The 27,921-nt window shown below is 49.4% G+C and overlaps 1 protein-coding gene across 3 annotated transcripts in view; it reads left to right on the top strand.

Annotated features, from left to right (window-relative positions):
- The window catches only part of TTC28 (tetratricopeptide repeat domain 28), a 191,459-nt gene that overhangs the window by 131,086 nt on the left and 32,452 nt on the right, over nt 1–27,921 (top strand). For 2 of the 3 annotated variants that reach the window (XM_037375292.1, XM_037375293.1), the window contains 7 exons: nt 6,033–6,540; nt 15,546–16,887; nt 17,272–17,795; nt 19,403–19,512; nt 19,792–19,921; nt 20,351–20,569; nt 22,592–22,757. In XM_037375292.1, coding sequence (XP_037231189.1) covers nt 6,033–6,540; nt 15,546–16,887; nt 17,272–17,795; nt 19,403–19,512; nt 19,792–19,921; nt 20,351–20,569; nt 22,592–22,757 — 2,999 coding nt within the window. Of the gene's footprint in view, nt 1–6,032; nt 6,541–10,911; nt 13,734–15,545; nt 16,888–17,271; nt 17,796–19,402; nt 19,513–19,791; nt 19,922–20,350; nt 20,570–22,591; nt 22,758–27,921 lie in introns of those variants that run through there. The other variant, XM_037375294.1, reaches the window with a different exon arrangement.

The raw sequence follows: 27,921 nt of genomic DNA, 5'->3' as shown, positions 1-27,921 counted from the left end.
AGAGCATTTTCACTTTGCCCATTTTAGAATTATTGTATGGTGTTCTCATTTAAGGGAGCTGTGCAATCAGTCAAATAATTGTTTAAATGTAACATAATTGGGAAATGACCGTTATCTGGCGAGGCTGAAATATCTAAGAAACGCATCTCTCCGAAGCACCAGGTCCCTATTAGTTGTCATTCTGTGATGCACATCTGCTTAACATCAGACTCTACCTTATTCAGCTGAAAAATGTAAGCTGGCTGTTGCATCCAAGAAAAAGAGAGCAATTAGAAACCTTTTTCCGAACTCCCTTCTGTGCCTCATCTCAGTGGCAGAAGAATCTGCCTTCTATTAAAGTGATAAATTGCATAATTGGAGGTGTAAGCAAGCCCCACTGTAAAATTTATCTTTGTCAGATACATAAAGCATTGATTTTCTTTGTTTGCTGATGCAAAACCCCACTGGTGTGAAGCTGCAGTCTCCCATCGCCCTGCTACCCAGCAGAGGTTTGTGCTAGCACAGCTGGAGCCTGTTTCACGTGTCAGCCTTGGTGCTCTCACTGCAACGTTTTGACTCTCCTGCCAGCGCGTCTGGGAATACCTCTATCTTGTTGGCCCAGTGCACAAGCCACTTAGAGTTCGTGGTGGATCCCATTATGCGGAAGATTTTACTAAGTATACAGTGATGAATTTATCTTCTGGAATCCTAACCCCCTGATGTAAGTCATTGGTGTCCCCCAGCAGATGTAATCACCAAATTGTTCCTGAACACTGCTTTAGTGTCAAACTCCAGGGTCTTGCCACTGATTGCCCCCGCAAGCACATCAAGTCCTGATAGCGGTCTTGCTGGAGAGATGCTGCATGGAGTCAGCCCCGGGGAAGCCAGAAGTGCCGCAGGCTCTGCTCAGGCAGGCTCTGCCGTGGTTGAGAAGTGCTTCTCTCAGACCACTTGGATGAGTTAACAGCGGGGGCTGCTGCAGAACAAAACTGGTGGGGAGTGTTGGTGTGACGGCCAAGTCAGAGGGTAGAGGCAGCCTTCCTGCCTTTGGCTGGCTGGCCCTGGGAGCAGCAGCTGAGCCTCTGGAAACAGCCCTATCTTTTTAATCAGGTCAGGCTATTTGTTGTCAGCCCTTTACCCTTTGTCTTCCACTTCTCTTTTTGTCTCCTTCTGCTTATTTACCTTTTCTGTTGTCTTCCTCCCACGTCCTGGTTTGGACAGTCTGGCCCTGGGCACTCGGATGTGTAAGCCAAGCCTTTCTGCGTGCCTTGGGAACGGTTGCCAAGCTTGTCCCCTTCATTCTTGAGCTTTACTGTGAGCCTGGAAATGCTGTTGGGCAAAGGGATTAGGAGCCCTGAGAATAAACGTCTCCAGCCACATCAATTTCACTTCCTATGATCTGATTCCCAGTCTAGGAGACCTCCTAAAGATTTCTTCCCATGTACAGTATGAGCAGTCTCTGCAGCTGTCAAGTTTTTCTGCTGCACAGAAAGTCCGAGATGTGCTGCTTTCCGTTTATGCCTTTTCCTTAGCCATAGCCCAATAACATCATCTGGGGCTCCATCTAGATGGCTCTTTGCCATAGCTCATCTTACTCAGCAATCTGCACGCATAAATGTCCACTTTTTTTTTTTTTTTAATAGCCCCAAGAGACACCAGTTTTCACTGACTCCTTGTTTTCCAGAAAGACATTTCCATTCTCTTCCCAGTTCTCTCAGAAGTGCTGCTGGTGGTGGTGGCCTGCCTTTCAGGATTAATTGAGGCTGCTGAATCACTTCTGTTGATTGTGTTGTGCTGAGTTTTAACTTTGCCCAGGACAGCCAGCCAGTTTGTTCTGTGCAGCAGCAAGCATGCTGCGCACCAGCAAGGCACAGGGAGCTCCCGTGCACCCTGAAGCCTATAACGGGCCCCACGCAGTATTTTGGTCTGGGCTTGTGCAAGATGTCTGCACGCAACTATCTTTTTTCCCCCCCTTTTTTTTTTTTATTAGCGAGATTGCAAATGACTCAATACTATGTATATATTAATCTTCATGAAGATTTGTGTAAAAATGGATAAAAATCCAGAGCAGAAATATTCATGTGGGTTTTGTAGCAGCCTCGGACCCTCCTTTAGATAAGAGCTTTTCCTCACTGATGTCTGCCAAGGAGTTACTTCACTGAGCTGCTTGAGAGCCCATCCAGGGCCAAACCGCAGTGTGTCCAGCCAAGGTGGAGCAGGGTCTCCTGCAGGCGCGGGGGCAGCCGGTGTGGTTGTGGCAGCACCGGTGAGGGGCAGGTCCAGGTCCCTTCCCGAGACGTGCTTGTCCCGTTGGGCACCCGTCTTGTGGTGGCCGGCTGGGTCCCAGCTCCAGCTGGTGATGTGGGGGTTTTCCACTGGGAGTAGGAGCTGTGGGAGGTGGGAGTGGAGTGAAGGTAGCGGCGCATCGCGGGGTGTCCTGCGGAGGTGGCTTTTGGAGTGGGTATGGCTTTGGTCCCTGATATTCTGAGCCAAGTGCCTGTGCTTCTGCAGAGGCTGTAAATTATTTATTTCTGGAGGGTTTAGCTGGTTTTCACACCGCCTGTGGTGCTGGCTGTTGGAGAAACACCTCCCAAGCACAAGAAACCATTTGTCCATTGGCAGCATGTTCAGTAGCTTTGTCCCCAGCCTGTCGCTATGTCACCGAGATGTGCTAGCTGCTCCCCTCCTTGATCTGTGGTAATTACAGCAGCAAAAGCGACTTTCTTACAGTTGGTTATGTTGGGTATTGGCAGCGTGAAATGCAGTGCCGCTCTCCCCATCTGTGGGACTGAGCCCAAGGCTTTCCCCTCCGCTGTCACGCGGAGCAGTCCCACAGCCGCGCAGGGATGCTGCCGGGCTGCCGCTGCTGTTCTTGCCTTGTCCCTTGCGTTGAATGAAGTTCGTCTGCAACGCTAAGTGAAAAAAATTAAGACATTTTGAATTCTGGCAGTTCTTCTGTTATAATTAAGCTGCCTGAAAGGATGCCGCAGGGAGAACAAATGCAGCTTGGCTATTTACGGAGCTGGCCAAGGGAGAGCTTCCTTATAACTTTTCTATCTTATGACCTGTAATTTGTGTTTAATAGCTAATCTGTCACCTCAGGTTCTTGTATCAGAAAAGATGATTTCCCTATTAATTTGAATCAGCACAGCATGTTTACAGTTCCTCAGTGTGGAAGTACTGCTCTGTTAATGCTGCTGCCTCTGGCTCTCTGCCTCTTGCTCTGGCCCATAGATCTTTCTGACTTTGCATTACTCTTCCAATTGTGATATAATTTTAGTAAAAATAATCTTTAGGAAGGTTTCTCCTGCTACCATTTTTTAAAGTCATGAAAGGCTCATTTCTTCAGGGACACAATTTCAATAGCAAAATGTGGTTCCAGTTGAGAGGGGCTGACACAACTCTCCTCCTGTAGAAGAGATTTTTCTGATCTGCTTTCTTTTTATATCTGGTCTCTAGATAGCGTATCCAAGAAGAGGTTATTCATTTGCCTTGGGGAAAGGAATTACAGCTCTGCATCTGTGGGGTATAGCCAGTCTGCAGGTGGGAGGCAAGCAGGGATGTACCCATTTATTGAGGGGAGTGTCCCAAGGGAATGTCCAGGAAGAGGGAAAGCTCTCTGACTCGCATTGCTCCTGGGCCAGATGTATGGCTTTGCCGGGGAGAAGTGCCAGGGCTCCCTGGGCTGATGCTGAGTGGGTTAGAGAGGTTCGTCATGGCCACTCACAGGGAGCCACCACCATCCCTTAGCTACTCCAGCTGCTTAATTAGAGTGAGTGTTTTCTTCCCAAACTTGTTTCTTTCCCACCCTGATGTCAGAGTGCGTTTCTGTGCGCTTGTAGTGCGGAAGAGGCAGCTGCTTACAACAGCTGAAAGAGGTGGGCTTGGACCTGCAAAGTCTCAGGTGAGTTGATCCCCCGCAGGCCGCTGGCTGGCTGAGCCTTGCTGCGGAGCTGTGCTCTGAGTCATGTCTCATGCCTGCAGAGCAAGAAGCTCAGTTTTTACAGCTTGTCTTGCAGTCTGGTGTCTTTTATCAGTAGTATCGCACTGAAGCCTTTCTCTGGCTCCGTGGTGTTCATGTTGGAGAGAGCTGGTTGGCACGACCCGTGAGGCACTTTCCCTTGCGTTCCTTGTGCGCTCGTACGGGATCCCGTTTTTCTGGGGGAGCTCTTGGTGTGGTGCCTCAGGCTGTTGCGCCTGGGATGGTAAAGCATGCTGGCTCCTTAAACAAAAAGCACCGGTATCGGCTGTGCCGGGGGGCCACGCAAGTCATGGCAAGAGGGGGGCAGCAAAATGAGATGGAAGTAATGGCCACACGGGTGGCTCCGGTGGCAGAGCTCAGAAAGCAAGAGCAGAGGGAGCATGCCTTTCTTCCTGACAGCAACAGCTGAAGGGGCCGCACCTACTCGTAGCTTGGTGGTGCGGTTGAACTGCTTCCCCCCGCCACTGCTCAGTGCAGAGATTGTTCCTGTTAGGAAATGCAGAATTTGCTGCGTGAGCAGGAGTGCCAACCTCTGCGAGCGCGCAGCTAAGGCCAGGACAAGGGTGAGGCGGCCCCTTCATTGGTAGCACAGGGTTATGCCATTTCGTATAGCAAGGACAAGTGTCCTGAGATGCTGTCACCATCTCGGTGGAAGGCTGGACGGGATCTTTCCTGAGCTAGGGTGCTAGGGAATGGTGGGAGTGATCTCTGTGCAGTTGCTCACCCTGGCCGCTCCTTTCTGGAGTTTTGGAGAAGATGGCTGCTGTGGAATTGGGTCACAGCAGCAGCTGGGCAGGGAAGGAAACGCACGTGCAGGGAGCATGGAGGACGAGGGGTCAGGGCTTTGGAGTGAGCAGCCACGCTGAGGCAGCAGATGTGTGTTGGGCAGAAGGAGCACATCCCTGCTCTTGGCTCCTTGCCCCGCTGTCTGGCTGTGAGCGCTCTGGCTTTGCCAGGTGGAAGGAGGGGCTGCGTCCTGGTAAACACAGTGGGCAAAAGAATCTGATTCTCAGATAATTTGTCTTGTTAAATACAGCTGGTTTTCGGTGGTAAGAACTCAGGTTTTCAGATAGCTATATTTATTTAAGATGTCCCCAGGGCACAGAGGCTCCAGCTGCTGAAATTCTATTGTCTTTGTTGTAGTCTCAAGGTTGTTTGGGGCTCAGTAACAAACAACGTTGTGGTCGCAGGACCCTGATGCTGTGCAGTAAGAACTGCGCTCTTTGGAACGTGGTGCGAGTGGCCGAGCAGAAGCACGTGAAGATGTTGGTGGCTCTCTCTGGCCTGCTGGTATCAGAAGGCAAACAGCAGCAGCGGCTCCCTTCTCCCGGCTGAGGGCTGGCTGCAAGGGTGTACCTTTTCCAGCAGCAGTATTCAGCTGCTGTTCAGTCTGGAAAGAAGGGACCGCAGAGTCTGCATGATGGCTGAGCCTGCAGTGTGGTTATGTCAGGTTACACGTTCTGCTGCTGGTCACTGACGGCGCTTTTGGCATCAGCCTGTGGGGTCTCAGGAGTCTGTTGCTTTGACTTGAGCTTGCTTGGCGGAGGCTGGAACAGAGCAAGCGTTCGTTTGCAGCTCTCCGCAGGTGCTTATCATTGTCAGCTTTCTTAAGAACTACCATACACAGGATGGTTTCTGTTAGCGGGACTTGGTGTGGAAGTTAAAGTTGTCCTGAGAGGTGACCAGCTGCCTGCAGGGGAAGCGCTGCTCTGTGAGACAGCTCAGGCTGGTCCTGGAGAGCAGTTTTCTGCAGTGATCCCTCCCTGTTTCCCCAGTGGTCTCTGTGTCTTTGCAGTGCTGTCCTTCCCCTCTACCAGATACACATACACACCGTGTGTACGCTTCAGAGAAAGAGGTAATCCTAGCCCTGTTCTCCTGAGTCAACCTCATTCCTGCTGCCTCCACCTGAGCTGCCCTGAGGGTGTAGAAGAACTGCAGAGCAGCTTTTCTAGCTGGTAGCCACATTTTTTTTCTCTAGAATGGCCTTTTGTGGCTTTGATTTCTAGGACTGGGCCCATCTGACTTGTTTCCATGAATACTTGTACTTACTTTTTCTCTTTTATCTCTGCAGGCAGCGTCCTCAGCTCTGAGCAGTCTGGGTCACGTGTACACAGCCATCGGGGACTACCCAAATGCACTGGCTAGCCACAAGCAGTGTGTCCTCCTTGCAAAGCAGTCCAAAGATGAGCTCTCTGAGGCACGGGAGCTGGGCAACATGGGAGCAGTGTACATTGCAATGGGGGATTTTGAAAATGCAGTGCAGTGCCATGAACAACATCTTAAGATCGCCAAGGAGCTGGGGAACAAGCGGGAGGAAGCTCGAGCCTACAGCAACCTAGGCAGTGCTTACCACTACCGGAGGAACTTCGACAAAGCTATGTCCTACCACAACTACGTGTTGGAGTTGGCCCAGGAGCTGGCTGAGAAGGCCATTGAGATGCGAGCTTATGCTGGCTTGGGCCATGCAGCTAGGTGTATGCAGGACCTGGAGAGGGCTAAGCAGTACCATGAAGAGCAGTTGCACATCGCTGAGAGCCTGCAGGACCGAGCTGCTGAAGGCAGAGCCTCCTCCAACCTAGGTAAGGTCCTGACATGGAGCAGAATTTGTCAGGGAATGCCGTGACTCTCAGAGCTGCTGCCAGGACGCAGGAGGTTTGCTGTGCACTATCTTCTTAGTTACCCCAGTTTCACCAGACTGTCATCATAAATTAAACAGGCAGATGTGTGGTGGTGTAGCGTAATGTATCCCGTGTTCAATTATTAACCTGCTCAGAAGGGCACCAGAAAGCACAAGCTCATGGCAGAAGGGGAATGAAAAGGTGAAGTGCATTTGAAGAGCTATTCAGGTGTCAGAAATAAACATTGAGTCTTGTACTATAAGGCCAGAAGTGACCTGGCCGTTTCTTTGGGAGCTTGTCACCTGGATTATGTCAATGTGCTGCTGTCTTGGAAGCTGGGAGACACATGGGTCAAATCCTAACTAAGTTTGTTTTCAGAATGTACATGTTAAAATAGTAGAGTGTAGGAGTCTTGTTCTTCTAAGGAGAGACATTGGCATCCTTCTGGCAGGCTGGGAAGGTCTGAATTACATCAAAGTGAAGTCCGTTCCTGCTGCTTCTTCACAGCACCAGATGTGGAAGCAACCAAAGATTCATTTCCATCTCTGCCGTGGGATGTGCTGTTTGTGCTGCTGACGTTCCAGCTGTCGTTAAGGCTGTGTTCTCAGCTGGCTGGGAGTGGCAGAACAGGGCCGTTGCTGGTATAACAAAACATGTTTTTGCTGGCAGCCCCTGAATCTCAGCTCTTGCAGGCTGCCCCACGCTGTAAATTAGCTTCTGTTTCTGCTTGGCAGTTGGCACTTGGTTCATTTGTAGATGCTAATTGTACTCTGATGTTATCAACAGCAGGTAATTGAAAAGGGCTTGATGAATTACTTAATTTCTCTTAATAGCTGAGTCTTCAGAAGCTGAATGAAGGAGATAAGGTGAGCTGGAGAAAACAAAACAGTCCTAGCTTTCTAATTACTGTTGCAAATCTCCTCCTTTACACAAATTAGGGTAAATGTGTGAGGCAAAATAGGTTTGTGAGGCAAAAGCACTTGCGGGGTACTTAGCGTTAAAGAACAGTGAGCATTGATAACATTTCTTTTAGTGTGACAGAGCACCCAACAGGCAAGAGGGTTTGGGGGGATGAAGCCTTGCATCTGGCTTGCTGTAACGTTTATGCTTTTGTGCGGAACAACAGCAGATGCCTCTAGCAAAGCACAAACTATATCCTCCATCTCTGCTGCCAGCATGGTGCTGGTCCCAGGGAGATGCAGAGACGTGATGGATCCACCGGTCTGGGGCAGGGGTAGACGGGCCCCTGTGGAGGAGCAGGACCTCATGTTGTCCAGGCAGGGAGCAGGATGAGGGGTGAACTCTGGGTCCTTGGTGGAGGAGATGGAGATGTCCTTGGTTGTGCTTGGGGAACACACGGGCTTCCCAGCTCATGGTCAGGACTGAGGGAAAGTTCCTCTTGCTGAGAAGTTTAACTTGATGTGTTTTGTTTCCAGTGAAAGCTGAGCAGAGGGTGTGCAGGCTGTTCTGATGGCGCAGTCACGGGGAGGTGGCACAGCTGTGTTCAGCCGTGAGTGCCTATAAAGTGAGGTGGATGTGCCCTGAGCAGCCCCGCTCAGGGTCCTTTCCGATCAAAGGGATAGAACCCATTTGATTTGCTTCCCCTCCGAAGCACTTGCTGCTTCCTGGAGAATTGCCCCGATTCTCTCTGAGCAAATCCAGGAAACTGAGGAGATGCAATCTGGGCAAATGGAAGCTGTCACTTGGTTTTGGTTTTCTTCCCTGTGTCGGCGTAGTGATGAGCCATCTTGGGTTTTCCGTATTGTCTCCTGCTGTTTTTGTGAGCCCTTTGCCATTGGGCAGACCACAGCTCTTTTGCGAGGAGGAAGCTTGATTCAGTTCTGTGGTATTTCTTCTAATTGCTTGTATGTTCAAAGTAGGCTTTCTTGTGCTACTCTGCATCATAAAAAAGAAAACCCAACAAACTGAACACAAATGTTGAGGCAAAGTGGGCTTAGCAGGTCACTGCAAGTGCTAATACTTGCTGTAGGTGCTTTGCATCATCTTAGAATAAAACAAGCGCTACTGCAAAAGGAAGCAACTTGCTCTTGTTCCTCAGCCTTCATGGTGCTTGTGGTTTAAATTCTCTTACCCTTTTGCAGTCTCAGAATCAGTCAAGTTGGGCCTAGAAAAATTCATCTTAATATCATTATTAATCTTACAGCAGCTTTGGATTTAGTGATTCCAGGGATTTTTGTTTAAAAAAAAGAGGGCAAGAGTTTTGGTGCAACGGAGAATGTTTTTCTTGTGTTGGATATAAGCCTAAATATAACTTTCAGTTGGTATGCTGACTCAGCCGCCCTACACTCCATATTAGAATAGTTTTCCTAGCTTCTGAGTGCAGGATCTCACGTTTCAGCCGTTATTTGGCTATAGTTTTATGTCTCCTCTGTCAGAGTTAAGTTATACTGGAGAAAGAGAACATGCAGTTCTTGTTGAGGAAGCCTATTACTGTTGTTTAAAATGCATCCAGTACCAATTAAAAAGTCAAGTCTTAATTGTCTCTTTCATCTAATCCACATGCAAAACAAAACCTCGTCAAAATAACCATGCTGACAGGCAAAAAAATGTGTCTAAATGTGTGTTTCCAAGCCAGAATGTTAGAGTTGGCCTCTTTGCTGAAGCAACAGACATTTTCTGTTTGCATTTCACTGATTTAGATGGAAGACTCTCTTAAGTGTACTATCTAATGCTGAGCAAGACAGGCACGGAATATAACATAGCCCAGCTGCTGCAGTGCTCTGCAGGGAGATATAATGCGCTCTGTGACTCAGTAAGCAGAAGGTAATGGACTGAGGGCAAGTCACAAGTTATCAAGCCCTTCACAACAAGGGGATGTGGAGTTTAACCAGAAGTCTCAGATTGTCAACTTTTGCAAAGCAGATGGTGTTTCCAAATGCCAAGGCTCCATGTAGAGAGCTGGCTTTTCAGCCTCTGCAGCTCGTGAGGGTTCCCTTTGCTCCCTCAAAGAGAAGGGGACACTTCAGATTATTAGTAAAACTCAGTCTCTCCCTTGGTGCTTAGCATCTTCACAGTTCCAAGAGAACTTCTGTGCCTGTCTTCACGTGCTTGGGTGTGTTGCCCAACGGTGCGAGGTATTTTCTCTTGAAGCATTTTTGCAATTGGGATAAAAAAATGGTTACGTTTGGTCGTGTCTTCCCCGATGGCTGAAGAACTGGCTAACTCGCCCAGGACTCCTTTCCCTTATCCCTGCCCGCTCACAGGTGCACTCATCCAGCCAGCAGCGTTGCAGTGGAGCGCGCGTCAGACGATGGGTGCCATTAGGCTCTCCTGTCCGCACCAAGGAGGGGCTGGGACATGGTTCTCCCACCACATGGGTGAGCTTCAGAACCACTTCTGCTCTGTTTCAGCTTTCAGCATGTTCATATTTCATTCAGAAAGAGCAGGTTCAGTCAAGACCGGTGTTAGCTCGGTGTGAGGTGAAAGCTGTGGTGCAGCAGTGACCCCGGCACGACGCAGAGCTTTGTTCTGCACTGTTGGCTGATGCTAGCAGGAGGCTGGAGGTCCCTTTGACTTCTGCTGTAACCACCCGCCAGGCTCCAGCGCAGGAGCTGCAAAGGCTCTTTGTTCCAAAGTTAGGCTGACAATTTCTCTCTCACATTGCTGATTTGTTGCCTGAATTGGAAAAATCGGTGATTTGCGCAGGCAGAATGTAACTTTTATGATTATTTTGCTGATGTCTTATACAGGTTGCTACATGGTTCTAACTGTATTCATCATTAAGGAAAGAAAACTTGGGAGTTAACGTAATTTGTGCTGGGTTTGGTGCTTTACGCTGTATAAGGCAGTAAAGGCCATCTCTGGCCATCTCCCCTCATGTCTGCTGGGTTCTTGTCTTGGGTCTGTTCTACTGTATCCTTCGTGTGCTTTTCCGGAGTGTAGCCTAGCTGCTTGACCAGAAGGCTATCTTGTACTTTGAAATCAATAATTGTAGCTGTAAGAATGAGTCAGAACGCTGATGTTTTGAAGTGACAGTGTGTTTCTGGATCCTTCTTCCTTAAGTGCCACAACAGATGGGTGACAGCTTGAGCAAACTAATACGATAGCAGGCTCCATGGGTGAAGAGAGCACAGCTTTGTTCTCTGTTATGCTGCTTGGTTTTGTCCTGGGTATCTCCTGGTAAACATTTGCTCACTGTTTTTCTCCTTTCTTGGCAGTAAAGAGGCTGACTAAATCATTTAGAACTGTGAAGGCTTCATCTCCCATCCATCTACGAACCTCATTTTTGTCTGTTGAGGAATGCACAAAGAGAGAATATATTTGGTAGGTGATGATTTTGGAGTCTGAGTCAGAACATTTCCTTCGTGGGCCATCCTTTGTAACTACCCCTGGCAAATGCTGGAAACATACCAGGACGTGCTGTGTGGGGTCTCTTATCAGGTTCCTTTTTTCCTAAAAGCAACTTGAATTTTTTAGATGAAATTCTGGGAATTTGCTCGAGCAGGGCTCCTGACAGAGAGCAGCCTTTCTGGTGGACATAGTGTCCAGGGTGAAATTCCATCCACAGCCTCTCCAGAGAGCAGCACCATAAGCTGTTGCAGTAACTTGTTGCCCTGATCTCTAGGATGAATTTTACTTCTCTGGCTGCCATTTGCCTTTCAAAGCCATGCTCTGTGTCTGACTTGCCATCTTCTTCTCCCACTTTCCTTCTCCTTCATGCAGGACAGGAGAGGTTGGTGTCCTGGCGCAGGAATTCCTAGTATCTCCAGCGCCAGGGACTCCTTTTCTTGCCTGTCCTCCAGTATGAAGTGGGAGAGTCCGGGTTGGGTCAGCCTCTTTCTCCATTGTGAGTTGCTCCATGTTGAGAGAGAAAGGTAATTACTGTGAGTGTAGGACGTCTCGCTAGCATCCACCACGCCTGTGGACACACCACCTGAGCTGTCAATGGCATTTTAATGGTCACCACTGTGCACTGACTTCTCTTGTTCCTCACAGTGAAGGGGAGTTTCTTCAGGGTGCCTAGGCTTTGAGGCTGAGCTGTGGCATTCTGTCTGCTCACTAGGGCCTCTTCCATGACCTGGGAAACTGGAGATGTTTCCTTCTCTGTCAAGTTAGCTGAGTATTTGCCAAAATAATCTCCAGTACTACCAGAGATGTTGATCTGTGGAGGGTAAGAGAGCTGAGATGGAAGAATAAGGAGAGGAACTTTGTGACAGGAGTGGGATTCGTGTCTTAAGGCTGGTGATCCACGTGTGGCCAGAGGAGCCCCTGTCTGATCGAGCATCTTGTGCTCTGCACACGGCAGTGCTCTGGCCTGAGGACCGTATTGGCTAATGGATACACTGGTACAAGAGCTGTTTAGAAGGATTTTTTGGGCACAAGAGAAATTGTAAGCTAAAGTACGGATTTAACACCAAGCTCCTGATGTTATCTCTTAATACTTTTTTTAATGTACTAGCTGCTAAAAGCAGGAACTTGCGTTCCATGCTGCTCCAACACCTCTTGCGGGCAGGCAGCTTTGCAGCTGTTTCTGTTGACCTAAATTTTCCAATGTCAAATGCCATGTGGACAACAGAAACAGCAAATGGCAGGCCAGACCTGCCTGGGTGTCATCTTGGTTTCTAAGGTATCAGCGTGGAAGCTGATCTAGTTTTGGGGAGATGGGTATTGAAGAAAGTAACTATTGCATGTTCCAGACCAGCAGAATCCCTTGCAGCCCAAAATGAGCCTCTCTTTTTTCCTAAGAGACATCTGGTCTGTTTCTTGCAGTTATTTTGTTGCCAAAGATTGCAGTGAAGGAGCTTGTCCTGCAGGACATGGGAAAGAATGTGAAACAACCAGGCTTCACATGGCTCACAGATAAAACATACATGAAACTAGTAGAAAGGTGTGGAGTCAGCATCCCCTCTGAGCCAGCCAGTGTCTGCAGTCCAGGGCCACGGTTGTCTCTGGTTTTGGCAGGAATTTTGTTTAAGTGTGTAGCTGAGGAGAGCCTGAGGTTAGGAAAACACAGTGGCCATTCAATGGGAGGGAGACAGGAGGATGCTTAGAAATTAGGGCTATGAATGTGCTTTTAGAGAGGCTTGCTGAGGAGCTCCTTCACATCCTGCAGCAGCCACTTCTGCCTGGGATGCTGTTGATGAAGTTGTGACTGGGTGGTGTGAGTGTTTTTGAGAGGGTGGTAAGCGTTTTTGGGAAGGTGGCCTAAAAGCCAAGAGTCTGCGTGCTTGCAGCACCGTGCCAGTGCAAGCAGCAACTGGGAGGCAAACAGCATGTTTTTGAGGCAGCGTGTGCTTCAGCAGTAAGGGATGTCCATGTTCTTGGTGTAATTCTTTGGCCCGTGAGTGGTTGCAGCTGGCCTCAGGTACTCTCCCAGAAAAGCTGTAGAAACACAAGAGTTACCAGGGGAATCGGTGGTTAAACCGAGAGAAGTGAAGGATGCCTCCTGGGGTGCTGCATCCAGTCTGCTGGTACTGCACATGCCAAGTCACACAAATACCAGGATTCGTAAACTGACCACGAGCCATTGCAATGGTAATGTACTGTTTGCTTGGCTGCTCTGGAGCCTTGGCACTCTGAGGGTGAAAACAATTTCTAGGGCTGATGCCCCTCTTTGTTTACACCAGCATCGGTCTGTGAATCAGTTAACTCTTCAGTGTCCAACAGGAATCACATTTGGATTTCTTGTACTGGAAATACATCAGTTCACTGGATCACTCTGTCTCATTTCCATGTGATGACTCCCTGGCCTTGTAGTCCTGGAGTGCATGTCTTTGCATAGTTTACTGCTAATTTTCATCACCCCATTCTTGTTGCTGTGGTACGTAAGGCTATCCAGTCCTTCCTCCATAATAATCCCATCCTTCTCTGTGTCAGCAGTGCTTCTTAACGGGTTTCACAGCATATCTTGAATAACGCTCCCTTCCTTTGTGCCAAAGTCACCACTAAAAATTTTTGATAAGGTTTGTCTTCATTTCTGCTCTCTGACTCGTAATTAAGAACCACCTCACCACAGAACAAGAACATCACAACAAAAAAGATTTGCTTTTAACCTGTTTTCTGTCCTCTCTCTCCCTTTTACGGTCACTTCAAACTGAGTGCTTCCCCGCACCTGGTTCCTCCGAGGAGGAGCAGCGGTGCTGGTGGAGAGCAGCGGCATGTCTGGTCTCCATGAGGAATCTGTCCGTTTAGCAGTAAGTGATTAGGAAAAGCTTGCTCGCTCCCTTAATCTGGACATGCCGGGATTTCGGGGTGTTTCCGATGAGCGTGTGTTAGCTCTCAGAGGGGGAGCCCACTGCGTTGGCTGCCGGTGCTGGGGTCCAGGCACCCCGGGGTGCTGGCTGGGAGGGATGCCGTGCTGGGGAGGCAGGCTGGGAGCGCGGGCTCCCTGGGCAGCACTGGTTCTGCCTGCATCCAGCTCAGACACCTCTTGCTGTTCCAGGAGAAAGATTGAGCAAATTCTTAGTTTGTGAAGCAATGAGATGCTTTCAAAGAGACTGTTTTTTGCAGTTTCTAAGTTACATCACTTTGTGCCCCGTCCCAGTCCACCCCCAGTAATGACTTTGTGCTTTTTCCGCAGAACGGGGCGGTCTGTCTGGCGAGCGCTGTGCCGTGCGTGGCACTGTGGCTGTGCGCTGAGCCCCGGCTCTGCCTCTGCCTGCAGATCAGAGGTGGGGGGCCAGAGTATCCACGTGGGGTCACTTAGCTTGGCTCATCCTGTCCGTGCTGCCACCACCTTCCCTCGCCATGCTGGAGAGAAACATCAGCATGCGTCAGCCAGGGACGCAATAGCTAACGCTCATCAGTTAAAGCCACAGGCTCGTTGGAGCTGAGGAAGGATTTGGCCAGGAGCTGGACTAAGGCACCAGGGAGCCAGTCCCTCCTGCCATGAGCGCTGGCTTTGATCACAATTGCCGTGCAGGGGGAGGGAAACGAACTGTCAGCAGCAACCAAGCATTTGCCATTTTCATCCTGTTTTGTTCTGCCCGTGTTTTCTAAATTGCCTTCTCCTGAAGCCTCATGTTAGTTGGAAAATGAGCAGAATTTTTGAATGACTGACTTTGATAGAAAGACAAGTAATCCAGCCAGAGTGCCTCACGCTGAGGTAATGGAACTTAGGTTTTCAGTCCTGCATGAGTTTAAAAAATGAATCTGCGAGGTCCAAATTGCCTCAGGAAAGCAAATCTTGGCTGTCATGTTCCAGGCTCACTTGGAAAGCCTCTGTCTACAAATTTCTCTTTAAAAGTACTGACAAAAAGTAGGCTGATGCGCAGGGCCAATGACAGCATGCTGTGCTTGCCAGTGGCCAGGGCAGGCAGTTGCTTCCTGACCCTCTACATCTCTTCCTTCCCACACACTGGTTGCGATATGGAGTTGGAAATTGGAAGTTGTTTTCTTTTAGGGGCAAAGAAAGACCTGACGTTGTCTTCAGGTATCGAGTAACTGTGGCGAACCTGCAGGGTCTGTGCTTCCAGGGCCGCCTCTGGTGGCTTCTTCAGGATTGTTTGCAAAGGAGCCACATGTATTAGCACAGAGCTAATTGAAGGATAAGTTGGGACATTAGGAGATTCAGAGCTCTGGTTCCATGTCTCGTAACAAGTACAAGATGGTGTGACTGGGATGGAAAAGTGAGTGGGAGTGCTTTCTTGCTGAGCCTCTTGGGTGTGAGCACTGGAGTCACCAGATATCACGGATGGGGGAAAAAATAGCATAATTTAAAAAGAAAATGGGCATTTTGTAAGGCCAGACCACCCAGTTGTTGTGGTGAAGGGATGCTTCATGTGTATTATGAACCCTTCTCTGGGATTTGCCCGTCAGGAGCGAGGAGGCAGTTTGTTTGAGAAGGGCCGTGTCGGGGTGCTGAGGGGAAGGGATGGGTGCGGGGCAGGGGGGGCCTGAGGAAGGGGCTGCGTCGTGAGCTGCTGAGGGCCGGCTGCACGAGCATCCTGGCCTGGCAGGGTGTTGTGGAGGAGTGTTTTTGTTGAGCCCGTTTCTGTATTTTTCAGGAATCATTCACCAGATGAAGGGCGACTATGACACTGCGCTGCGGCTGCACAAGACCCACCTGTCCATAGCTCAGGAGCTCAGCGATTACGCGGCCCAGGGCCGGGCCTACGGCAACATGGGCAACGCTTACAACGCTCTCGGCATGTATGACCAGGCTGTCAAGTACCATCGGCAGGAGCTGCAGATTTCGATGGAAGTAAATGACCGTGCCTCTCAGGCATCTACGCACGGGAACTTGGCAGTTGCCTATCAAGCGCTGGGTGCCCATGACCGCGCGCTGCAGCACTACCAGAATCATCTCAACATCGCGCGGGAGCTGCGGGACATCCAGAGCGAAGCGCGCGCCCTCAGCAACTTAGGCAACTTCCACTGCTCACGAGGAGAGTACGTGCAGGCAGCCCCTTACTACGAGCAGTACCTGCGCTTGTCCCCAGAGCTGCAGGACATGGAGGGGGAGGGGAAGGTTTGCCACAACCTTGGCTATGCCCATTACTGCCTTGGGAACTACGAGGAAGCCGTCAAGTACTACGAGCAGGATCTTGCCTTAGCAAAGGATCTTCATGACAAGCTGAGCCAAGCCAAAGCCTATTGCAACCTGGGCCTGGCCTTCAAAGCCTTGATGGACTTCAGCAAAGCAGAGGAGTGTCAGAAGTACCTGTTGTCACTGGCCCAGTCTCTGAACAATTCCCAGGCCAAATTCCGAGCTCTGGGAAACTTGGGGGATATTTTTGTCTGTAAAAAAGACGTAAATGGTGCAATAAAATTTTATGAGCAGCAGTTGAGCTTAGCCCATCATGTTAAAGACAGGAGACTGGAAGCCAGTGCGTATGCAGCCTTGGGCTCTGCATACAGAATGGTACAGAAATGTGACAAGGCTTTAGGTTACCACACACAGGAGCTGGAGGTGTACCAGGAGCTGGGAGATATGCCGGGTGAATGCAGAGCACACGGTCACCTTGCTGCAGTATATATGTCACTTGGGAAGTACACCATGGCCTTCAAGTGTTACGAAGAACAGCTGGAGCTTGGGCAGAAGTTGAAGGACCCCAGCATAGAAGCTCAAGTCTATGGTAACATGGGCATTACCAAGATGAACATGAATGTCATGGAGGAAGCTATCGGCTACTTTGAGCAGCAGCTGGCCATGCTGCAGCAGCTCAGTGGAAATGAATCCGTGTTAGATCGGGGCCGAGCATATGGGAACCTGGGAGATTGTTACGAGGCTCTGGGAGATTTTGAGGAAGCTATAAAGTATTACGAACAGTACCTGTCTGTGGCTCAAAGCTTGAACCGTATGCAAGACCAGGCAAAGGCCTACCGGGGCTTGGGCAATGGGCACAGGTAAGGAGCGCTCCGTCTGTATTCTAATGACAGACAGTGGAGTACAAGTACAAATGGATGTGTTGTGTTACTGATGGGGGGTGTTTGTGTGGCTACTGTGCACGTGCACGGGGATGTGGCACAGGAGCGAGTAGTAGAGTCCTCTGGGTGCTGGGGACTGTGCTACCAGCAAAAATAACGAAGCGGTGTTGCTCTGCCCTGAGAGGAAGAGAAGTTTATAGGGTAGCAGAAGAAGGAGATTGATTCAGAGGTACCAGGGTTGTCTCTTGGGGGGAGATTTGTTTCTGCCTCAAAGCTTTGAGCTGGTCTCTAGAGGAAATGGCAAGACATCTCCTTCCAAGAAAATACTGGCAAAATAAATGCTGCCGTTTTCTTCCCTTGTAGGGCTATGGGAAGTTTGCAGCAGGCTTTGGTGTGCTTTGAGAAGAGGCTTGTGGTGGCACATGAGCTGGGGGAGGCATTTAACAAAGCCCAGGCTTACGGGGAGCTGGGGAGCCTGCACAGCCAGCTGGGGAACTACGAGCAAGCCATTTCTTGCCTGGAGCGCCAACTCAACATTGCTCGAGAGATGAAGGACCGAGCTCTGGAGAGTGATGCTGCCTGCGGCCTCGGTGGGGTCTACCAGCAGATGGGGGAGTACGACACAGCCCTGCAGTATCACCAGCTCGACCTGCAGATTGCGGAGGAGACCAACAACCCCACTTGCCAGGGCCGGGCGTACGGCAACCTGGGCCTGACCTACGAGTCCTTGGGCACCTACGAGAGGGCGGTGGTTTATCAGGAGCAGCACCTCAGCATTGCAGCACAAATGAATGACCTTGTAGCCAAAACTGTGTCTTACAGCAGTCTGGGGAGGACTCATCACGCCTTGCAGAACTACTCTCAGGCTGTGATGTACCTGCAGGAAGGTAAGAGGCTGAATTGTGCAATGCAGCATGTAGTGGGACGTGCGGTGGGGTAGGAGGGAGGCCTGAAGGCATGGAGACATGCGAGGTCCTGTGAGCGTGGCACTAAGAGGATGTGTTTGACAGTAGCCTTTGATGCAAGAGCTCTTGCAGGCATCCATAGCTACTGTTGAGCACCTGTGTGAGTAGCTGCCCAAGCGGGCTGTTATGGTCAGCCTGCCATGTCACTCGGAGCCTTCCTGGCGTACTGTAGACAAAGCATTGCAAAGCTCAATCTGTGCCTTCCTGGGGGCATCTCGGCTAGCTCTGAGCCTGAGTCCAGGCTGCATCTGGCAGAGGCTCTTTATAAAGCTCTTCTGTGCCTGAGCCTAGAAGCTGTAAACCTTCTGTATAAATAGCATTGCATGCCAGGAACTGGCTCTGGGAAAACCACAGCAGGTTGTGATAGATCTCTCTGATCCTGAGAGCAGGTCTCAAACCTTTGTGTGCGCCTTGCTGTGTGCCTTGCCGATAGCCACCTGGCTTGTCCTTCTGTGTTCAAGTGGGAGTGAGACCAGGTGGGTGAGTGTCCTCTAAGCTGTGAGTGAAAATAAGTTGTGTTTGATAGGGAGGTGAGGGAGGTGCAGCCCTCGGTGTGTGGAAGCCATCTGCCACTGCTGAGCGCAGGGGCCAGTGCTGGCTTGTGAGTTGTGCTGCTGCAAGGGATTCCTGCATGCAAGCAGCATCTGCTCAAGGTGGTAGCTCTGTGATGGAGTGGATGAGCAGTGTAACTGTAGTGTATGAAGCTGGAAGCCGAAGGATTAATTACATCAGTTAGTCTGGTTTTCCTGAAACTGACCTTGGCAGGATTCCAGAATGCTGAGGGAATTCAATTAAGTTGGAAGGGGAGAAATTAAATACAGCTCCTTCTCCTGGTGTGACACAGCATTCCTGAAAAGCCTGTAAGTACTAGCTGCTGCTGAGCTGCGTGGTCACGGCCTGGGCCCCCGCTCCCTAGTCCATGGGAAACCTGAGGTGCCTAAAGAGGACGGAGGTGTCCCTGTTGTCAGCCCAGCCCACGGAGGCGAGAGGTTTGGAGCGTGGTGGCAGTGGGGACAACACAGAAGGTGCTTCTGGAAGTGAAACAAGCTCCAGGTTGTTCACTCCGGGACCCTGCCCTCTGCTCTGGCTCAGTACATAAACCATGCGGAGCCTGCCAGAAGGCTGGGGAGAGCTGGTGGGAAGTGAGCCAGTAATGTGGCAGGAGGTGTATTTTCTGGAAGTTTGGCAGCTCAGTGTGATTTTGTTTGTCTGTGTGGCTTTCAAGGTTTAGAAGTTGAACTGCCCGGAAGGGGCTTACTTACTCAGGGGACTGCATCTTCACCTCACTTAGGGGGGTCTTGGTCCATGCACACGTCTGTCCTGCTGAGGCACCTCTCACCAGTGCCAGTTCCAGTGTCAGCAGCGCTGGCACTGCCCTGCTCGGCATCCCTCCACTCGGCAGCTCCCCGGCTGCCTCTGCCTGCCGCCGAAGCCCCCAGGGCCTGCTTGAGCCCCCAGCCCGCTGGGGCAGAAGTGCTGCAGTGGGCTGCCAGAGCCCCTTCCCCTCTCTCACTCTGACTGCCTTGCAGGACTGAGGCTGGCAGAGCAGCTGGGACGCAGGGAAGATGAAGCCAAGATCCGCCACGGCCTCGGCCTCTCCCTCTGGGCGAGTGGGAACCTGGAGGAGTCTCAGCACCAGGTATAAGCTCCATGCTGGGGGGCTTGTGTTCTCTGAGCCCTTCGGGTTGTTCCTGTCCTTGGGAGGAAATGTGTGGTGCGTGTGAGGTGCTGAGCTGACCCAGGCCCGTGTGCCTCCCTGCTCCATCCAAAGTCACCTTCCCTCTGCCAGGGATGCTGCCATCCCGGGGGGCTGTCTGAGGCAGACCCCCTGCCTGAGGGTATGTTTCTCTGGGTACTCCTGCCCTCCCAGCAGTGCTGTGTCTGTAAGGAAGTCACCGTAGCTGTTTTCTCCCCCCAGCTGTACCGGGCCTCGGCACTGTTTGAAACCATCCGACACGAGGTGCAGCTGAGCACAGATTACAAGCTGTCACTCTTCGACCTGCAGACATCCTCCTACCAGGCCCTGCAGCGAGTACTTGTCAGTCTCGGTAAGAGATGCTGTCATATGTGAGTCTGAACTCCAAACTCATACAACGAGTTCAGCTGAAGTTGCAAGGAGGGAGTTCATGATACATCCTTCACTCCCCATCTGTCTGACACAGCACAGCATTTCCTTGCTGGGACAGAAATAATGGTGTTCTGCGTCGGGTCTGAGGCACCTTTGGATCGTCTCTCTTGCTTCTTCCATTTGTTTGCCTTGCTGTGGCTTGTTTTCCCATACATTGTGTTATTGCCTGCAGCCAAGATGATCTGTGGGACTGTATGCCAGCTCGGAGGCTACTCTTTCCAGAAATAAGTGCTGTGACCCTGCTTCCCCAGGTTTTAGTTTGGGTTGGGATAGCAGCTGTCCCTGCTCCTGCACGTTGCACTGCAGGCCACGTTAGTGTCAGGTCTGACAGATGGCTTTGTCTTTTCAGGTCACCACGATGAAGCATTGGCAGTAGCAGAGAGAGGACGAACGAGGGCATTTGCTGACCTGCTTGTGGAACGTCAGACTGGGCAGCAGGACTCTGATCCCTATTCTCCAGTGACCATTGACCAGGTCCTGGAGACAGTGAATGGCCAAAGGGGACTTGTTCTCTACTACTCACTGGCAGCAGGTTATCTGTACAGCTGGCTGCTGGCTCCTGGGGCAGGTGAGGTCCTTTTTGGAGATGAGAGCCTGTGAGCAAGCCTTACAAAGGGCGGGTTGTTGTCATTTGTAGCTAGGAATTAACCTGAGACCAGAGTGAATGTATGAGGGAATCCTTTCCATCTAGTACCTTAAAGCTGAATAGACTGAAAACTGTCATAGCCACAGCAGTAATGACTTAGAAGTGCTTGTTCAGGGCTTTGATGTTCACCTGGAGATGGAGATGTTTCACACGTTTAATATTTCCATTTTTCAACCTCCAATCTGTATATATTTCCCACAGGGCAGAGCAGTAATGAGATTCCGAGTATGTTGGCTCTGTGAGAATCTTCTAGGCACAAGAATCCCTACTTTAATTATATTTCTGTGCTTTATCCTTCCAAAAGCTTTTGACATTTATTCACTGAAGTGGATTGCAGAAAACAGAAGGGCGTCCCCACTTCCTGATATGCCATTGAACTGCTTGATCTTCTGAGTTCTCCTCATATGAATGTGGAAACACTTATCACAGAGGAGCAAGGAGGATTAATTTGCAGAGGATTGCTTTTTGCAGGCAGCTGTTGTTCATTATCTAATAAAGTGATGACTGTAAATTTTCATGAGTTCTTTCTGGATATAATGTAATAATTGCAGCCCTTCACCATGACAAAGCTAAAGAGATAAAAAGCACTATTTAGACTGCACCAAAAATTCCTTGGGAAGGGAAGCAAACATTCACACATTTCTGACTTCAGATGGGATGGCAGTGACTGAAAGAGATGCTGTTTGGGGGCTTTTTGCAATGTTGCATGTGTAGGTGTGAGATGGTGTTGTCGTGCTACGCATCTAGTCACTAATTGGCTCTTCAGGCCTGCAGTTTGCACAATAAGCTATAATATTAACACAATTAATAATAATTAAAATTATATGGATCAGAAGTGTAGGGTTTGCCACTAGGCTTCATGACCAGTCTCCTCCTTGCTGAAACTGGGTCTGGTAGAAAAGCAGTTGCATTCTTCAAGTACATGGGTTTGTGACCCCCTCCTTGAAGGCACTGCCAGGTGTCAGAAAGAAGAGGGGCTATGGTGCTTCAAGGGTTCCACTTGAGCAGCTTCGCTGAGGAGCTCTTCAGTAGTGACTCCAGCCCAGCCACGGTGACCTCCTCTTGTTTAATTAGTGCTGTCGGAGAGAGTAGCTTCACTGGCTGGCCAGGATCCTCATTTATCCCAGTGAGATGGTACTTTCAGACCCTCTTCGCCGATTCTGTATTTGCTGCTGTTGCTACAGAAGGAGTTGCTTTATTCCTCCACTCTTCTTAACTGGTTTAATAATTTATGCTGTCAAGGCAAACAGGGCATCCAGAGCAGCCTTTTACTGTTGATCACAGGCTGTAGAATTAATTATATCAGGAAGGATATGCCAGTCTGAGTGGAGTAAGGTTTTATCTGCTGTAATAGTTATATTCTTAACAAAACAGCGAGTGTCCTTTGTCTGGTTTACCCATTGTGAAATGCTGTCTTTATATTTTACTATGCATTAATCCATAATTTTCTTTCTTTGTATAGAATGTATTTTCATGCATATGAGTGAAATGAGAAATCTTTGTGTGATGTGAGAAGGTTCTGCTGTAGTAATAACACTCTTGTTCAGCATTTGAGCCTTGTGTATTCAATTTATGTGATCAGAGGCTGTTAATAGGTATTTTTCATATGCATCTATTGAAATGCGAATTACTCTGGTAGGTGCTTGTATGAAGGATCTGTTTTATAATTTATATGAGAATGCTGCAATAGCAAATGCATTCTGAGCATCACATAAAGGCACTGCTCTGCCTTTGTACCTTTGAGCAATCATCTGCGAAGTACAAAACCAGATTTTAAAAGCAAAGCTGTTACAGACTGCTGGAAAAGCCCTGTGGAGACATGGCATAAAATGCTTTGCCCCAGTTGTACTGGAAATGCCAAATGCTGTGCCATCTTCCTAGGCAGTTGCTGGCAGCATTGTTCCTGCCCTGCAGAAATAACCTCATGATTCTGGTGCCTTGCAGGAATTCTGAAATTCCATGAGTATTACCTGGGTGATAGCCTGACAGAAAATGCCGGGGACTTCCATGAAGCCAACAGCGTGACCCTGCAAACAATAACAAACTCTGCGCTGGAACAGTACATCTCCAGTGTGCGGGAGGCTCTGGGTGTGGATTCCTACTATACCCGGTAAGTTGGCAAGGGGGGTCCAGCATCCTGGTTCCTGCTCTCCCACCTGAAAGCAATTTATAGCAGTTCAGGATGATCTCATTGTCTGAGAACTGAGAGTCAAGAGTAGGGAGGGGCAAATTTTCATTGCAGCAACGAAAAAAAAATGCTTTATTTTTGTATCCATGGCTATTTTTCTGCCAAGTAACTCTAGATGCACATGCAAATAAGGTTTGAACCCACACACTGGGTAGTGAATCTGTAGATTGGATGAGGAGGCAAGTGCCATGTCTGACTGTGTATGGGCAGATTCCATCCTACTTACAGCTTCCAGTGTAATTAATTCCCTTTCAAAGGTTTACTTATGAAAAACTTCAAATACCATAGGAATTCCACTCCCCCTCCAAATATATTCCCTTGTGGCTATAGCTGAGTAAATAATTTACAGTTAATTAATCAGTCTGATGAATTTCAGCAGAGGGAGGAACCTTACTCCAAGCAGTTATTCAGATAGGTCCCACAACTATGTTTCCTCATTTTTTTCATCCTATGGATTTATCACATCAGGGTTTTTTGCTTATTTATACTCAGTCTCATGATCTCTCATGGTATTTGGTTTGATTTATTGATTGGATGAATATGAATGTAGTTTCTATGCTGATATTTACAAGTAGTTTTTCTCTGAATGCTTTTGTCTGAAAAGCAGAATTGGGGATGTTCCTGTCCTCGTATGTTCTTTGTGGGTGAGGCATACAGGGCAAAGGATTTGGTGACAGTTCAGCTTGCTGTTGTAAGTGAACCTTGCTATGTAGTCATAAATGGCTTTACTTCAGGTGGGTTAGTGACACACCAGCAGTTTACAGGTCTTGTTTACTACTAGTGTGAAGAGGACTTAAAATGTATGTGTTGGCTGACTTGCTAACCATCCCTCAAAACCGGTGTGAGTGGAGGCGCTGGCTCTTTTAGGTTGTACTGTGTTTTAGTCTTTTTTTTTTTTTTCTTCTTTTTCTTCCCCCAGACTGTTGTGTGTTTTTCTGCAGCACCGAGATTTGTGAGTGAAACACTCTTGACTTCCCGAGGCTGTGGACAAATGCCATTTTCCTTGCCCACTTTTGATGGTGAAAGTGCTACCGGTGCCGCCGCAGCCCCCACGAGCTGTTAGCAGGCCGTGTTAGAGGCAACCACCCTGTAGACCGCTCTGGGTGCGTGACCCACAGTCCCACAGGCAGTGCACACCCAAGCCTGGTGTTCTACCTAATGATGTTGGCCAAGAGAGACGAAATGATGGCATTGATCCTCGGATCAGTTGTGCTCAGGGTTGTGTGGGCAATTGGGAAGCCATTCAGCTCTCCTAATTAATCCTTGTTCATCTTTTGTTACAGCCACCTTAGGCAGCAAGTGCAGTGGCACAGCTGACGCTGCAGTGGTGTCGCTTAGGGCATTGCTGTGCAGGAGGCAGCAGTAAAACCGAGCTGCGCTTTGCAGTCTGCTCACAAGCAGTGTCCTTGGCTTCCGCCCCGTGACGCTCACACCTTAATCTGACAGGAAAGGAATTTTCGATCAGATCAAAATAAGAACATAACCCCAGGCCTCAAGTTTCCCATTACGTGTTTCAACTATGCAGAATGGTACCAGATTTCCCGACTGCTTTTCCCCAGGGCTTGCTGCAGTCTCTCACTGACAAATTAATTCTCCTTTTGGGGTAGGGGGGACATGACACTTGCTTATGTTACGTCCCCAGTACCAGTAACGAAATCGGTTGCAGTCAGCTGGCTGGGTTTGAAGCTCTGAGAGGGCTGTGGACACATGTGCTCAGCACAAACAGTGAGTCCCTCCAGTTTTTTTCCTTCATGGGAGCATCGGATGCTGGAAGGGAGTTGGAAGCCATCAGAGGTTCTGGGCTCAGGCCTAGTAGATTGCTTTTGTCCTTTTTCACTGATTTCAAAGTAAACTAAAGAATGTGTGTCTGCTGGGATGCTGAGTGTGTCCTGAAAGTTTTGCAGGGCAGGATGGGCTCAGGCTGTGGTGACACATTCTCATGGTTTTACTTTTCTTCAGGGAACTGAAGAGAAAGCTCTGCCTAAGATTCTTCCCCCTGCCCCCTATCACTCCTCTCCTCAGTAGAACAGGGGGTGGGGTGGGGGAGAAGATAAGACGGAACCCTTGTGGGTCAAGATAAAGGCAGTTTAATTGAGCAATATCAAAAGTTGTGTGTGCAGAAGCAAAGGAAAACAGAAGATGTTATTCTCTACCTCCCATCAGCAAGCGATGTTCGCCCACTTCCCGGGAAACAGGGTTCAGTGCATGTAGCGATCGCTCTGGAAGATAAACATTAGAAATTACGAATGCCTCCTGCTTCCTCCTCCTCCTCTCTCTTAACTTTCATATCTGAGCAGACGTCATATGGTGTGGAATATCCCTTTGGTCACTTTGGGTCAGCTGTCTTGGCTGTGTCCCCTGCCAAGCTCCTGCCCACCCCTCAGCCCAGCGGTGAGGGGGGAAGGTTGGAGGGACAGCCCTGATGCTGTGCCAGCCCTGCTCAGCTGTAGCCAAAGCACTGGTGCGTTATCACCACCTTGCTAGCTGCCAGTGCAAAGCACAGTGCTCTGTGGGCTGCTGCGGGGCTCAGCCAGACCCGGTACAACCAGAAAAAAATACTGGATTTGTGAAGGTTTGGGGAAAAGGGACTGTGTCTAATAAATCAGTGGTGTACAGAGCCAGGCATATCTTTGCTTCCCGGTGCTCTGGCATTGCTAGTCCGGGGAATGCACGTGCTGGGGTCCCCAGCCTGGCCTCCTGCTCCTGGAGCCTGTTTCTGGGCTTGGGCCAGCTTGAGGAATTGTTTCAAAGAGCCACTGCCAAGCTGCTTAGTACGAGCCCTGGGTTGCGAGTCAGGAATCAGCACTGCATACTTCGTGTGCAACCTCGGAGGCCTGGCCGAGCCTTGCTGCTGTTGTCCAGCTTCTCCGAAGGAGAAGGCAGCTCTCCCGCCTTGGCCCACTGCTGCAAATGTGAGCAGCAACAAAATGGCGCTGCCTCTCTGGCTTGCCGTCCATCGAGGGGACTGCTTGAGGTGTCCGCCGTGGGGCTGTCCACCCTGCTCTTAGGCTGGAAACGTTCCCTTCTGCAGTACCCCGCTTCCCTGGCGAGACGATGAAGGCTTTGGGACCTCTGGGGTTCGCGTGTGGGGACAGGGCAGCATGACACGGGGCCGCAGGCGGCTGCGTGCACCTTCTCTGTGCTGCCGGGCAGGACGCTGAGGCTGTGCAAGGGCAGCGCGGCCGGCCATCCCGCGCTGGCTGCACAAGGGCTTAAACAGCAGAGAGTTCGAGCAGAAATAACGTCTTCCTGTTCAACCGTAGAAAATGCTGAAAAGCAGCCACTCTTCCTGCTGGTCCAGGAACAGCTGAGATAAAAGAATTGTCACACTTTTAAAACTGTCAAGAAAAAAATCTGCAGAATGACACTGGCTGGGCCTCGCATGATTTCAGCTCAGAGTCGTTGGCCAAGAAAGCTCATTAAAGTAAAAAAAAAAAAAAAAAAGACAAAAAAAAAGAAGGATCTGTATATTGGTGCGCTGCTTGGAAGATTCTTGGCAGCTGGCTAGGCATTTATATGCAATCTGTGAATGGAATTCATTTCCCAATAATTGTCTATATTTACATAATGCCTTCAGGCCCGAGAGCTGTTACTGGTGTTGTAGCCAACGTGGATAAAGAAGTTTGTCACCTGCGCTACCAGAGACAAGCCTGTCCGTAACACTGCCAGCTTGAGAGGGGATCTCAGGAATTTTTGCTGTGTTTTGGGGTGGTTAGATTTGTTGGTGTTTTGCTTTAACATGATGGCTGTTGTGTCAGTCCCCTAAAGAACACAAGGTGCTTTTTCCCCTTCTTTTAGTGGAAATCTGCCCCCAAAACTGCCAGTCACCTGCTACATGAATTAACTTGGGGGTTTCTGCAATCCCTGGAGATTGTTTTAGACACACTGCTGTTATTATTGAAATTAACTTGATCTTCTAAGAGCTAAACAAGTTGTACAGTCCCGGAGTTTTCATGCAGACAAACTGAAGACAGACCAAAATCTATAAGACGCTGCTTCAGAGCACTAAAATCTTGCACTCTATAACCCATAGTGTTTTCTTAAGAGGTGTGAGCAGCCAAATAAAAGCAGATTTGTGACCATATTTGACCTGGCCAGGTTGCAAAGAAGGAAAGTAAACCTCTCCCCAGACCAGAAAAACCTAAAATGAGCCACGCACTGGTCTCCCAGGTGAGAGGAAACTTAGTAAGAAAGAGGCGAAAGATACTGAGATGGACAGTGTGTATCTAGAAGAAAATTTATCTGCTTCACAGCCCTGCTCTCCAAGGAGGGAAGCGATGTCAGAGTAATCCATGTGGTTCTGCACCTAGAAGATCGATAAAGGCGTGGGGTCTGATGTTTAATACCTCTACTGAGGGTTTTCATTCCCTTGAAGTAGCTGCACAGTGATTTTCTTTTCCCTTCTGGTTCTTCTACTGCTATCTATAAACAGTTTTGTAACTACAACACCGATTATCCATAAGCACAAGATACAAAGCGATTTGGAAAAAATCCATACTACTATTCAGAAAACTTCTGGTGAACATGGTGTTTGATCCTGTTTATCTGAGCATGACATTGGAATCTGGAAGTTCCTTTGGAGCATCACTGAGCATTTTGTGTTGCCGTTAGGGAGGACAAGCTTTAGGCATCCGGGGAGAGGAGGGGTTCAGGGATGCAGCCTCGCTAATGCTGACCTTGTAAGTGTTACTGAAATACTGGCAGTATCTGTGATGGGTTTTGAGCATGAACAGGTGAGTTGCTGCTCTCGGTAGCCGAAATGATGGATCTGGCACAGTGAGCCTGCAGTCAGGGTGAACTTAACATGAGGACCCGTTCTTTGTCCTGAGCTCAGTCTGAGCTTGCCATTTTGTGAAGTTACCCACTGATCTCACAAGGGCACTGGCAGGATTGTGTTCGCTGCGTGCTATAAACAGCGTGTGCTGCTGAGATGGGTATGTGCTTAGCTCATAACGCTGAGACAGTTGGAAACCAAAAGGAGTGACAGCCGACTCATCTCAAGCAATCCCCACATCTGCCTGGTTTGGATTCACAGTTGTATCTCACTTGGGTGCGTTTTGGGTTGGTACTTTCTGAAAAGGCGCAC

The sequence above is a fragment of the Falco rusticolus genome, chromosome 1, assembly GCF_015220075.1.
Source record: "Falco rusticolus isolate bFalRus1 chromosome 1, bFalRus1.pri, whole genome shotgun sequence".
NCBI lineage: Eukaryota > Metazoa > Chordata > Aves > Falconiformes > Falconidae > Falco > Falco rusticolus.
This window is presented reverse-complemented; position numbering and strand designations above follow the sequence as displayed.